Here is a 13,181-nt window from a genome sequence, read left to right as displayed (position 1 = left end):
TATGATGCAGCACGGAAAGGTAAAAATTCCTCCCTTTTTCGAGGGGAGTAGGAAATATTTGCTGGCTGACTGTAATGTCTTGAGATAACAATTTGGGATAACGTATAGTGCAGCTGTTTGCAGAAATTTTTCATTATGAGAGAGAGAGAGAAGGCTGAATGGATGTCCCCCCTCTAGGGCCCGGAGGAGGGAGATTGTGTGGTCTCCAAGAAGGCTGATCGATCGCCAAATGACTTATATCCGTGGAACACTATTCATTTACATTGCAATATTGCAAACAGTCTCCCCAACAATCTATAGTAACAACTCAACAATGTGGAAGACACTGTGTCACTAAATCTCAAAAGAAAGGCTTGGAAGATTGGAATGAAGTCAGGAAAAGCTGCGCTGGTAAATAGACAGTTGAAAAAATATATATTTACAAATAAAGCTGTATTTGATGAATGAAAGGAGATAGGACTTTTGACATGACTGAGAATCGCATAGCCAGGGGCGGAGAACTTTAAAGTGTTAAAAGCAGAAGGCAGAAATATGAAAACAACGAGAAGAGGCAGGACGGAAGATTTGGAGATATGCTTCAGAGGTCCAGACTATGGGGAACCCGGAAAAATTAATAATTACAATTTGGACTATAATTTGGTATTTTTAAATTTTAGTTTCTTGTTTTTAATTGGATTATGATGCGGATATGTTGATTGGCTGTTTTTATTGGAAAATAAATAAAAATGATTTTTAAAACACACATACAGAAGTTTGCCTATTCCTTCAAAGCTGTACTCCTCTCACTTGCCTTCCACAGTGGAGACTGTCCCATTTACACAGGGAGCACAATCATAGCAGCAAAGTGGCTCTCCTTCCCGGATGACCTTGACATCCCCAATATGACAGCTCTCAGCACATCTGGATTGAGGGACGGTCTGCCCATAAAGAAAGATGGCCAGGAGTTAATGGTCTTTCCATCCATGCAATAATAGTGGAGCCAATAGTCCCAGCTCCTGCCAACCTTGCAGTTCTAAAGCTTACTTGTGCAAGTAGATAATTAGGTACTGCTGCTGTGGGAAGGTAAACAGCTTTTCCATGCATTCTGGCACTCGTCACAGTGTCCACTTGCACCAGAAGCAGCTTAGTCATGCTGGCCACATGACCCGAAAAAAGCTGTCTACAGATAAATGCCGGCTTCCTCGACCTGAAAGCAGAGATGAGCGCCACACCCCATAGTTGGATTCGACTGGATTAAATTGGCTTTAACCTTACCTTTACTAAATTGTTCAAGGAATTTTAAACAAAAATAGATTGTGAAGACCTCCAACAGAACCTCTCCAAACCTCAGTGACTGAGCAGTAAATTGGGAAATGTAATTCAAAGCAAACAATAATAATTCGTTATTTATACCCCACCCATCTGGGTTTCCCTAGCCACACTGGGTGGCTGCCAATAAAATATTTAAAAACAATAGTCAATCTGTAGACGGATTAAGCAATAAATTGGGAAATGTAATTCAAAGCAAGCAAGTATGAAGTGATGCAAGTTGAGGCAAAAAATATTACTTTCATAAATATGCTCCTGGGAGTTGAAGTAGGGATGACTCTTCCTACAAAACTAAAATCCCTTTCAATCCAATATCCTCTGTTTTCTTTTTCTTTTTTGGATCATAATCAAATGTATCTGAATGATTTAACCCACCTTATTAAACCAAAGGGGCCACACGGTGGCATCCTGATCAACGGTGACTTTTACGTCTGCGGACCCCTCTCTCTCCATACTCCCAACTTTCCCTACGTGAAGGGAGTCATTGGCCAGCATCACAATGTTCACCACGTCAAATTCAGCTGTCAGGTCCCCATTCTCATCTAAATATGCTCCACCCATAGAAGCATTGTAGAACTGAAAATCACTCAGGAAACGGTGAAACTAGAATGACAGAGAAGATCGCAGCATTTAAGGAAGTTGGCTATTTCAGCCCAGGTGGTTCACATATTATCTAGGCACATAGTGGCCCTAGAGGGTTTTTCTATTTAATGTTCTCAATATACTTGAGGTCTTTCAGAATGGGCTGAGCAGCCTGAGAAATAGGTTGAGTCCAAGAGCCTCTGTGTTGAGGTTGGGGAGGGAATTCCACCTCCTCTCTGAGTCTTGCTCCAAGCTATGGCTGTGGATGTGGTTGTGACAGCTACCAGACAGGCTGCAGACTTGCAGGCCAGGCACTGCGTGAGGCAGGCTTGTGACCCTCAACCAGGGTGAGAGGCTGGTTGAAAGGGAAGCTTTTTTTGGTGGAGTTCCCCCTCTGAATGAGAGGCAGTGGGAGGAAGGTAGTTAGGCCATCTAACATCTACTTCTGACCACATGGAGCATGTCTAGTAATGTGCCTTCGATTACTATTCTGTGGCCTAATCCCCCAATTGTAAACGGGGTGAATGGAAATGCTTTAATACTTTCAGGTGGGCAGGTAGCAGGGCATGGTCAAGATGCTGCCCCAATTCCCGTGGTGATGGGCAGGGGAAAGCATGGCTGGAGTGGGGAAGGGGGCTGGCCACCATCAGGGGTGGAGACCTAGGTGTTTGGTTTCTGTTTCTTCTTCCAGCCCTCTCACACCACCAGAGGTTACTTGTAGCAGATCTACTGAGCCCTCTGGTCTGGTGCTGCTACTACTGAATGTCAGATCAGTCCATATTAAAAACATGCTGTTCCATGATTTGATTGCCCATGAGTGGGCTGATTTGGCTTGCATTACCAAGAGTTTTTTGAAGCTAAGAGCCGCTTGACGTTGGATCTGTGGAACAGTCTCCCTCGGTAGGTTGTGGACGCTCCTTCATTGGAGGTTTTCCAAGAGAGGTTGGATGGCCATCTGTAAAGCATGATTTACTTGAGATTCCTGCGTTGCAGTATGTGGGGCTAGATGATTTTCAGGGTCCCTTCCAACTCTCCAATTCCATGATTCTATGATTTGGGTGACGGAGCTGGGTGGGCCTGACCTTACCTAGCTCTGCCCACCTGAATTTTTGATACTGCACAAGACTAGACTAGGGGGTCAAGGCAGGGGAGTTGCTATTGTCTACAGGGACACCATCTCCTTGACCAGGGAGCCTCTTGACCTTGGAAAGGGTTTGTGGCTTCGAGAACACTGTCCAACCATCTCATCCTCTGCCGTCCCCTTCTCCTTGTGCCCTCCATCTTTCCCAACATCAGGGTCTTTTCCAGGGAGTCTTCTCTTCTCATGAGGTGGCCAAAGTATTGGGGCCTCAGCTTCAGGATCTGTCCTTCCAGTGAGCATTCAGGGCTGATTTCCTTCAGAATGGATGTGTTTGATCTTCTTGCAGTCCATGGGACTCTCAAGAGTCTCCTCCAGCAACATATTCAAAAGCATCAGTTCTTCGGCAATCAGCCATCTTTATGGTCCAGCTTAATTCTTGCTTAATTTCTGTTAATTAAAGGAAATGGACCTACAAATCTGTCATTGAACGAATCGTTATTTAAAATGGAACAATATCCATCCAGATCATTAGAGAAGAAACATGAATACCTGTGATGGTTGGACTTTTTCATCTTCCAACCTGTTCTGTCCCACCATCACTATCCTCTTGGATCTAGAGGAGTACGCAGCATTTAAGGCAAGGGCCAGAGCTCGGACAGTGTTGTAAATGCTGTAAGTGTCCTGAAACAGGCTCCTTTCAAGGACGTCCTGAGGGAAACCCGAAAGATTTTCCTTCACTTTGCATCGCCTCTGGCCTTTCACAGATAACACATGCTTTGAGTATAAGCAATGATAGCCTTCAGGCCAACATGGATGGAAATTACTATAGGGGAAAGAAACTGGCAGATTACCATCATGTTTTGATCTTTTTTTGGTCTGGAAAAATAAAGATAAATATCCATGAATGTGTTTGTTCTCAAGTATTTCCGGAGACATGCTGCAGCTGACATATGAGAAAGCTATTGTGATCCAAACTTTCCCAGTAATGGGTTCCAGGGTTTCACCCACTATTTCTAGCGTACGTGCGGCTTCTAGGGTGGACTGAAAGTCCCCATAGTAAAGAAACACATTGATTCGCCTGTCCATGGAAAGTGAAATCTTCTGCCGGAGCTTTTTGTATGCATCGGCTATAAAAAAGAAGCCTCGTAAAATGGTTTGTGAGAATGCAACACAGACACCGCCCTTAGCAAGCACAGGTGCGAAGGTGTTCAGAAACCTTTTCCCATTGTAAGTGTCAGCAGCTATGAGCCCGATCCAAGTCCACCTGAAATGCAGGAGTAGTCTGATAATCCCTAAGCTTGGGGGTGCTTCATCTGGGGTCATACGGTAGAACAAATGAGATTGCGTTTTGTCAAGCGCATGATGAACTGAAGCATAACTGACCTAGGAAGAAAAGGAACATATAGAGGGTTTTATTGGTCAACTGGAAATTGTGGTCAGGGAGAGCAATATTCTCCAGTGCTACTCTGGAAAGGAGATGTAGGACACTTATAGGAAACAATACACTCTGGCCAGTGACCGAAATAAATAGATTCATTCATTATAGGCAACAATATAACATATCTTCAACATCATTTCCACCCAGAATGCCCCCCTCCCACCGATGTTTGAGACTATGTAGAGTTAAGATTTTCTCCTTTTAACATTTGGTTCGGAGGAAGGGGTCAATTTTTAGCTCAATTGAGTGTTAGTTTCACGAGTTTTGTTCCCTAGATTTGTTTTTCTGCCCAGTATTTATTATTCCTTCATCTTAAAGTCCCAGGGCAACTTACCAAAATAGGCTTGTGTGAAGCCATCCCAGAGATGTCTTCTGGAGGCTGCATTTCTGCCCCACCAGAGTATGATTCATGCCCTGTGTAAATTGCTATTTTCCTAGAAAAAGAGGTGCCAGAACTCACCATGAACCCTTGTCCTCTTATAAAGTGCTGGCTGAAAAAAGAGTCTGTTTCCCCCTTGTAAGTATAAAGTACTTAGTAGCTCACAGTACACATCTTGTGAGCCTCCTGTTGTAGCTTCTGAGAGGCATCTCTCTTTCCAAAAGGCTTGTTCCCCCCCTTAGTCGGCTCTGATGGTGATTCTCTTTTGAAACCCTTCTTCACCCAGCAGGACAAATCCTTCAACATAAGAAGAGCCTCCTGGATCAGGCCAATGGCCCATCTAATCCGATAGTCAACAAGATGCTTGTAAGAAACCAGCAACTGGCACCGAAAAGCATTGCTGCCTCCAACTAGGGATGTAGATCACAGTCTTCATGCCTAGCATTCATCAATAGCCCTTGCCTTCATGAATTGGTTTAATCCTCTCTTAGGACCTTCACTGCCTCCTCTGGGAGTGAGTTTCATAATTTGCTTCCTATTCAAAGAAATGGCTGTTCTCTGCATGTTGCCCATGCTAGTGTGTTCATACCTGGGGGATTTTGTAGGTTCCTAGTATAGTTGAAATCTGGAGTGAGGTGTCATAGTTGACCCCTTCAATGAAAACCAAGGGCTTCTTCTGTCTTCCACAGTGGTAGTTTGGGACATTGGCCCTCCCAGGAGAAAGCAGATCTAGCGTGGCGTCATAGGTCATCCTTGCATTGAAATGGTTCTCATGGATGTCATAGCCCAGGGTGATGTTGGGTAAGATCCTAGGGTCCTGGTTAAACTCATGGATGGCGATCATGAAGGACAGGAGATTCCAGTATGCTCTTGTCCCTCTTTCCCTGTAATAAACATGAAGCCTAATATCAGTCTCTGTTCAGTGAAAAGTGTCAAGTTCCTGTTTTCTAAGTCCTATAAGAAATTGCAGCCACAAGAATGAAGCAAAACAGAACATCCACATCACATAATCAGCCATCTGTGAGTTTGTTGGAATGTGAACGGCTGCTTGCCAGTTAAAGGGAGATAGAAGCATATTTGAGCACTTGAGTGCTGGAAGCAGGGAGTGAATACCACCCTCAAATATAATGAGCAAAAATTTGGAAAAGGACAGGGCACTAGTTCAAGGGGAGTGGTAGGTTGTAAGAGTTTGCTTCCTTATTTTTAAAAAAGGAAGAGGAGATGTAAAATAGAGATCTTTATGTCTTATAATTCCTGCTTCTAATTGTTATTGCTGTTCTTATCCTATTTAGTACCTAACTTTCACCCTAAGATCCCAGGGCAGGTGAACTGTACTGGCTGCCAGTTGATTTCTAGACTCAATTCAACGTGATTATATGTTAATTTTATAAATACATTGTGAGAATTTAATAGTTATAGTTCTGCTCCTTTCAGAGGAGTGCAGATCAGGCCATCTTCACATTTCCCAAGTCAAGAACCTGGGATGCAGATGATCTCTGGATCTTCATGATTCACCATCAATTTGGTGTTTTTTTCCAGTGGAAAAAAGAAAGGAGGGAAGCAATGCACATGCATTTTGTGCCTTCACTGAGCAAGTTCTAGAAAGCAGGACTTGTCCCTGGTATATAAGCATTAGAGGCTTGGGCAGTCACAGCTAAGCACAACAGTATTCAAGAAAATGCTATGTATTAGCCTACTCATTAATCACAATCTTATCTGCTATGCTGAAATTGCAAGGGGAAAGAACAGCTTACCTTACAATGTAATTGCAAGGGGGGATAAGGAAACTGTGTTCAGGATGAACTGTCTGTAATGTAGATATGACCCCGCTTATGAGGTGGTCTCCTGGCTTGTAATAATTCGTTGCATCGGGATGGTCCCTTCTCAAGTTCAATGGGCATTTTCCTTTCCGCATCCTAGAAGCTGCACAGGGAAGCAGCAGCAGCAACAACAACATCAATAAGAGCCTCACTCTGGCTCTGCCTCCTGTCATTAAATCTGCTCTCAACTTAGCAAGAAGCGAATTAGATGAAGCCCAAAGTCTCCAACAAGACCGAAGCCCCAGAGAAAATGTGAGGAAAGGGAGGATACGAAGCTTTCACACTGGCAGAATCCCTGCCTGCCTGGAAGATAAGTCAAAGCCCTCGATGGCACAAGAGGTCTTTAAATATGCAGCAGGCATTTCAAGCTTTCATTTCTGAAATATCTGTTCTTTGTGTCAAAAGTGGGTACATTGCTTAAGTTTTGCCAAGGAATAAATCACCATGATTATGATAGGTATGTGGGGAATAATCCTCTCTGGAATCACTGTGGAGCTTGGGCAGCAGCTGCAGAGCTGGAAGAAAACATCACAATCTTTTTTCTGGTGCTCTGGAGGGTAGGACTTGAATCAATGGCTTCAAGTTAAAAGAAAGGAGACTCTAACTAAACTTCAGGAAAAAGTTTCTGACAACAAGAGCTGCTTGAATAGTCCCCCTTGGGAGGTTGTGGACTTTCCTTCCTTGGAGGTTTTTAATCAGAGTTGGGATGACCATCTGTCATGAATGCTTGGTTGAGATTCCTGCATTGCAGAGGGTTGACCTTCATGCCCCTTGGGAATCCTCTTCAAACTCTACACTTCCATAATTCTATGATTCTATGTTCACCAGATAAGCCAGCATCAAGCTATTTTTTCAGGACATTTTGGGGCCTGATATGATGAACCTCTGCTGCCTGATGGACTTTTTTTATGCATGGGGGGGGGGACTTGAAGCCTCCTGTGCCAGTCGAATATTTTATTTCAGAGTATTTGTATCTCTCCACATCACCTCAGATCCTCTCCTGACAAAGTTTTTTGGCATTTGAATATTTCATTTTATACCTGCAAGTGGCTGGATTTTGTTATTGCCTTTCTGTTCACAGATCCCTACAATGGAAAAGAATGTACAAAGAATCAGATGGCATCTTTACTTCTTGTTGTCAGATGCTCCTTTGTATTCAGATCAGGCCTGAGTAATATAATGTAGCACTTGGGCATGAAGATGCAGCCCAGAAGCCCAGCACTGGAGGCCAACATAGAGAAGACCTGCACGGCTACCATGTATTTCCCCTTGGTGCTCAGGTAGGTGGGCACAAAGGACACCCAAACACTGCAGAAGACCAGCATGCTGAAGGTGATCAGCTTGGCTTCATTGAAGGCCCCAGGCAGCTTCCTGGCTAGGAAAGCCACCGTGAAGCAGATGGCAGCCAGGAAGCCCATGTAGCCAAGGGCACCATAAAACATGGCAGCAGACCCTACATTACATTGCAGGATAATCTCTGCAGGTTGGGAGTGCATGTCTGAGTCTGGGAATGGGGGAGAGGTACTCAGCCAGGTGGTGCAGATGACAACTTGGACACTGGAACAGGAAAGGACAACAGCGTTGGCCAGAGTCTTCCCCAGCCATTTCTTCACCCTGTTCCCTGGCTTTGTGGCCAGGAAAGCCAGCACAACGGTAATGGTTTTGGCCAACAAAGAAGAGACAGCAACTGAGAAGATGAGGAGAAATGCAATTTGTTGGAGAAGACAGGTGGCTTTTCTTGGCTGGCCAATGAAGAGCAAGGAGGACAAAAAGGAGAGCAAGAGGGATACAAGGAGGGTGTAGGAAAGGTCCCTGTTGTTGGCTTTGACTATGGGAGTTCCTGAGTATTTAATGAAAATTCCTAACACCAAGCATGTGATTAAGGAGAATAACAAGGTAAAGGAAGACAAGAGAATCCCCAAATAGTCTTCATAGGACAGGAAAGTGATAATCTTGGGAACACATTGATTTCGGTCCTTGTTTGAGTGCTGATCTTCTGGACATTTGGTGCAGATGTTTGCATCTGAAAGGAAGATGAGTCATTTCAGTACCCAGGGTCTCAAGCATGGGACATTCCCAGCTCCAGCGGGAGAAACTATGACTTGAATCGGCAATCTGTTGCGTGAAAAGCACATGCCCCAACCTTGGGTAAAGGTTTTATGGGGGGGGGGGATAAAATGATACTGTTTTGGACAAGATTTTAAAAGTTGCCCTGTTCCTTCTCTCACTTGCCTTCCACAGTGGAGATGGTCCCTTTTACACAGGGAGCACAAGCATAGCAGCAATGTGGCTCTCCTTCCCGGATGACCTTGACATCCCCAATATGACAGCTCCCAGCACATCTGGATTGAGGGACAGTCTGCCCATAAAGAAAGATGGTCAGGAGTTAGTGGTATGGTGGGATGTAAAGGTGCAGTCAAGTGCAACATTCCGACAGAGGACTAACGGCCTCCAGGTTCTAACCGGTTGCTGTGACAACCAGTTTGGCGGTTGCTGGTAGCTTTGAAAGATAACTGCTGAGTTGCAGTCACCTCAGGACCAACTTCCCTCTGGTATAGTTCGTTTGCTTTTTATGTAACCTAAACCTGCCTTCAGGTACGCTTCTGTAAACCTGAATGAATTTAGAGTAAATTGGTTTTATATTACATGAATCAGATTTGTGTGTGTATTATTTAAGCGGGATTCAAAGGGATTTTTAACCAGGAAGGCCTATTTATTAGTAGAACGCAGACAAGTCCATGTCCAGAGAAGCGGACACGGAGCAATGGATCCAAACTACAAGAAAGAAGATTCCACCTAAACATTAGGAAGAACTTCCTGACAGTAAGAGCTGTTTGACAGTGGAATTTGCTGCCAAGGAGTGTGGTGGAGTCTCCTTCTTTGGAGGTCTTTAAGCAGAGGCTTGACAACCATATGTCAGGAGTGCTCTGATGGTGTTTCCTGCTTGGCAGGGGGTTGGACTCGATGGCCCTTGTGGTCTCTTCCAACTCTATGATTCTATGATTCCATGATTCTATGATTCTAAGTCAGCAAGAAGCTGCATAAACTTATACAGGGGATTGTTTAACTCTACTAAAGTAAACCTTCCCACAGGTATGTCTATCTATGCAATAATACTGGAGCCAATACTCCCAGCTCCTGCCACCTAGCAGTTTGAAAGCATACTAGTTCAAGTAGATAAATAGATACTGCTGCTGTGGGAAGGTAAATGGCATTTCCCTACGCTCTGGTGTCCTGTTGCGCCAGAAGCGGTTTAGTCATTCTGGCCAAATGAGCCAGAAAATCTGTCTACAGACAAATGCCAGCTCCCTCGGCCTGAAAGCAGAAATGAGTGCCACACCCCATAGTTGGATTTGACTGGATTGAACTGGATTGAACTTTAAATTTACTAAATTGTTCAGCGAATTTTAAACAAAAATAGTTTGTGAAGACCTCCAACAGAACCTCTCCAAACTTGAGTGATTAATAATAATAATAATAATAATTCTTCATTATTTATACCCCACCCATCTGGGTTTCCCTAGCCACACTGGGTGGCTGCCAATAAAATATTAAAAAACAATAGTCAATCTGTAGACGGATTAAGCAATAAATTGGGAAATGTAATTCAAAGCAAACAAGTGTGAAGTGATGCAGGTTGAGGCAAAAAATATTACTTTCATAAATATGCTCCTGGGAGTTGAAGTGGGGGTGACTCCTCGCCCAGCTTGTCCGGAGTTTTGGGCTGGGCTGCCATCAGTATGCCGATGACACCCAACTCTATCTGTTGATGGATGGCCATCCTGACTCGGCCCCAGACACACTGACCAGATGCCTGGAAGCTGTGGCTGGATGGTTTCGTGGGAGCCGGTTGAAGTTAAATCCTTCGAAGACAGAGGTCCTCTGGCTGGGATGGGGCGATATGGGATTGAGGTGGCAACTCCCATCTCTTGCGGGGGTGCAACTAGTGCCAGCATCGTCCGTTAAGAGTTTGGGTGTAATCTTCGATACCTCCGTCTCTATGGAGGCGCAGATTACAGCTATAACAAAGGCGGCATTTTTTCATCTCCGCCAAGCTAAGCAGTTGGCTCCTTATCTCTCTCGCCCTGACCTAGCCACTGTGATCCACGCGACGGTCACCTCCAGACTGGATTATTGTAACTCGCTCTACGTGGGGCTGCCCTTGAGACTGACCCAGAAACTCCAGCGGGTGCAGAAGGCCGCAGCGAGACTCCTTATGGGGTCGTCACTGTGAGATCACATTCATCCAGTACTATACCAGCTGCACTGGCTCCCGGTGGAGTACAGGATCAGGTTTAAGGTGCTGGTTTTAACCTTTAAAGCCCTATACGGCCTAGGATCCTCGTACCTGCGGGACCGCCTCTCCTGGTATGCCCCACAGAGAAACCTACGGTCTGCAAATAAAAACATCCTGAAGGTCCCAGGCCTCAGAGAGGTTAGGCTGGCCTCAACTAGAGCCAGAGCTTTCTCGGCTGTGGCACCAATCTGGTGGAACGCTCTGACACAAGAGACTAGGGCCCTGCGGGACTTGACATCTTTCCGCAGGGCCTGTAAGACAGAGCTGTTCCACCAGGCCTTTGATCAGGGCGCAGCCTGACCCCCTCCTCTGGCAATCTGCACAGGGTCTTGCTTGCTGGTTGCCATCAATTTGTTTTTGATTGATTTTATGGTGGAAAGTTTTTAGAATGTTGGATTGTTTTTATTGTTGTTAGCCGCCCTGAGCCCAGCTTTGGCTGGGGAGGGCGGGGTATAAATAAAATTTATTTTTATTATTATTATTACAAAACTAAAATCCCTTTCAATCCAATATCCTCTGTTTTCTTTTTCTTTTTTGGATCATAGTCAAATGTATCTGAATGATTTAACCCACCTTATTAAACCAAAGGGGCCACACGATGGCATCCTGATCAATGGTGAATTTTACGTCTGCGGACCCCTCTCTCTCCATACTCCCAACTTTCCCTGTGTGAAGGGAGTCATTGGCCAGCATCACAATGTTCACCACGTCAAATTCAGCTGTCAGGTCCCCATTCTCATCTAAATATGCTCCACCCATAGAAGCATTGTAGAACTGAAAATCACTTAGGAAACGGTGAAACTAGAATGACAGAGAAGATCGCAGCATTTAAGAAAGTTGGCTGTTTCAGCCCAGGTGGTTCACATATTATCTAGGCACCTAGTGGCCATGGAGGGGTTTTCTATTTAATGTTCCCAATATACTTCTTTTTTAAAAAAATTATTTTCAATGCAAAGTTACAACAAAAATTACAAAGATAAAATCCTTAAAAAAGAACGAACCAACAAAAACAAATCAAAGCAAACAGAAACAAAAAAAAGAAAAAACCCACACCTAAAAAAACCCCATACCCTGCCATCATACTAATCTTTACGTACATATACACATATTGACTTCCTTTCTCTGTTTTGAGACCTCAAAATTTTTAATCTTTTTGAATTGTTGTGTCTAATGTAAATTGCCGTATTTTGAGTTAAGTACCATTGGACGGGGGTGGCGCTGTGGGTAAAAGCCTCAGTGCCTAGGGCTTGCTGATCGAAAGGTCGGCGGTTCGAATCCCCGCGGCGGGGTGCGCTCCCGTTGTTCGGTCCCAGCGCCTGCCAACCTAGCAGTTCGAAAGCACCCCCAGGTGCAAGTAGATAAATAGGGACTGCTTACTAGCGGGAAGGTAAACGGCGTTTCCGTGTGCTGCACTGGCTCGCCAGATGCGGCTTTGTCACGCTGGCCACGTGACCCGGAAGTGTCTCTGGACAGCGCTGGCCCCCGGCCTATAGAGTGAGATGTGCGCACAACCCTAGAGTCTGTCAAGACTGGCCCGTACAGGCAGGGGTACCTTTACCTTTACCTTTACCATTGGTATATCATTTTCCCAATATACTTGAGGTCTTTCAGAATGTGTTCTTCCATCAGTTGAGCAGCCTAAGAAATAGGTTCTTTTCAAGATTTGACTGAACGCGAGTGGACTGATGTGTCTCGCATTACCAAGAACATTCTGAGGCTAAGAGCTGTAAGACAGAGGAACTGTCTCCCTCAGGAGGTTGTGGACTCTCCTTCATTGTAGGTTTTTCAATAGAGGTTGGACGGCCATTTGGCAAGGATGATTTATTCGAGATTCCTGCATTGCAGTATGTGGGACTAGATGACTTTCAGGGTTCCTTCCAATTCTACAATTCCATGATTCTATGATTCAGGTGAGGGAGCCTGACCTTACCTAGCTGTGCCCACCTGAGATTATGATACTGCACGTGGCTAGACTAGGGGGTGAAGGCAGGTGTGTTGCTCTTGTCTATAGAGACACCATCTCCTAGACCAGTGAACCATTTGGCCTTGGAATGGGTTTGTGGAGAAACTTTGGAAATTAAAATTTATTGAACTTCTTACATGCAGTACAATGCTATCTTGCTATTATGATGGCATCCCTAGGAATGTATATGAATGGAGATTTAATATGAATGTCATTTCCTTTTAAGGAATCTTTGGTCTTCTCTTTGAAAGGGTCACATGATCATTGCTAGCAGTCCATAGTCTTGCAGATCAAGGTAACTATTGAAGGGTCT

The 13,181-nt window shown here is 44.6% G+C and overlaps 2 protein-coding genes across 3 annotated transcripts; both read right to left on the bottom strand.

The window, feature by feature from the left end:
- Positions 1-356: 356 nt before the first annotated feature.
- On the bottom strand, positions 357-7,091 carry LOC310670394 (vomeronasal type-2 receptor 26-like). 2 transcript variants are annotated; one of them, XM_083425669.1, is made up of 5 exons: positions 6,543-7,091; positions 5,378-5,672; positions 3,521-4,354; positions 1,684-1,911; positions 357-917 (listed from the first exon to the last, which is right to left on the bottom strand). In XM_083425669.1, the coding sequence occupies exons 1-5, from the start codon at positions 6,779-6,781 to the stop codon at positions 783-785; spliced, it is 1,731 nt and encodes a 576-aa protein (XP_083281795.1). In that variant the 5' UTR covers positions 6,782-7,091; the 3' UTR covers positions 357-782. The 2 variants fall into 2 exon arrangements, with proteins under 2 accessions (XP_083281795.1, XP_083281796.1); XM_083425670.1 differs by lacking the exon at positions 6,543-7,091 and having other exon boundaries at positions 5,378-6,016.
- Positions 7,092-7,618: 527 nt separating this feature from the next.
- LOC310672888 (vomeronasal type-2 receptor 26-like) lies at positions 7,619-8,647 on the bottom strand (the record flags this gene model as incomplete). Its single annotated transcript, XM_083430540.1, has 1 exon — positions 7,619-8,647. A coding segment is annotated over one exon (927 nt), but the record flags the coding sequence as incomplete, so codon positions are not given.
- Positions 8,648-13,181: the final 4,534 nt, after the last annotated feature.

Source organism: Podarcis tiliguerta (genome assembly GCF_965153285.1).
Source record: "Podarcis tiliguerta genome assembly, chromosome: 2".
Lineage (NCBI taxonomy): Eukaryota > Metazoa > Chordata > Lepidosauria > Squamata > Lacertidae > Podarcis > Podarcis tiliguerta.
Note: the sequence above shows the minus strand (reverse complement) of the source record. Positions and strands in the feature narration are given on the sequence as shown.

Excerpts from the sequence above, each read along its gene's own strand:
- LOC310670394 (XM_083425669.1), bottom strand. The coding sequence starts at position 6,781 with ATGACAGGAGGCAGAGCCAGAGTGAGGCTCTTATTGATGTTGTTGTTG. Across the intron at positions 5,673-6,542 it reads CCTTGCAATTACATTGTAAG|GGAAAGAGGGACAAGAGCAT; the intron begins GTAAGCTGTTCT and ends TGTTTATTACAG. Across the intron at positions 1,912-3,520 it reads AAAAAGTCCAACCATCACAG|TTTCACCGTTTCCTGAGTGA; the intron begins GTATTCATGTTT and ends CTGTCATTCTAG.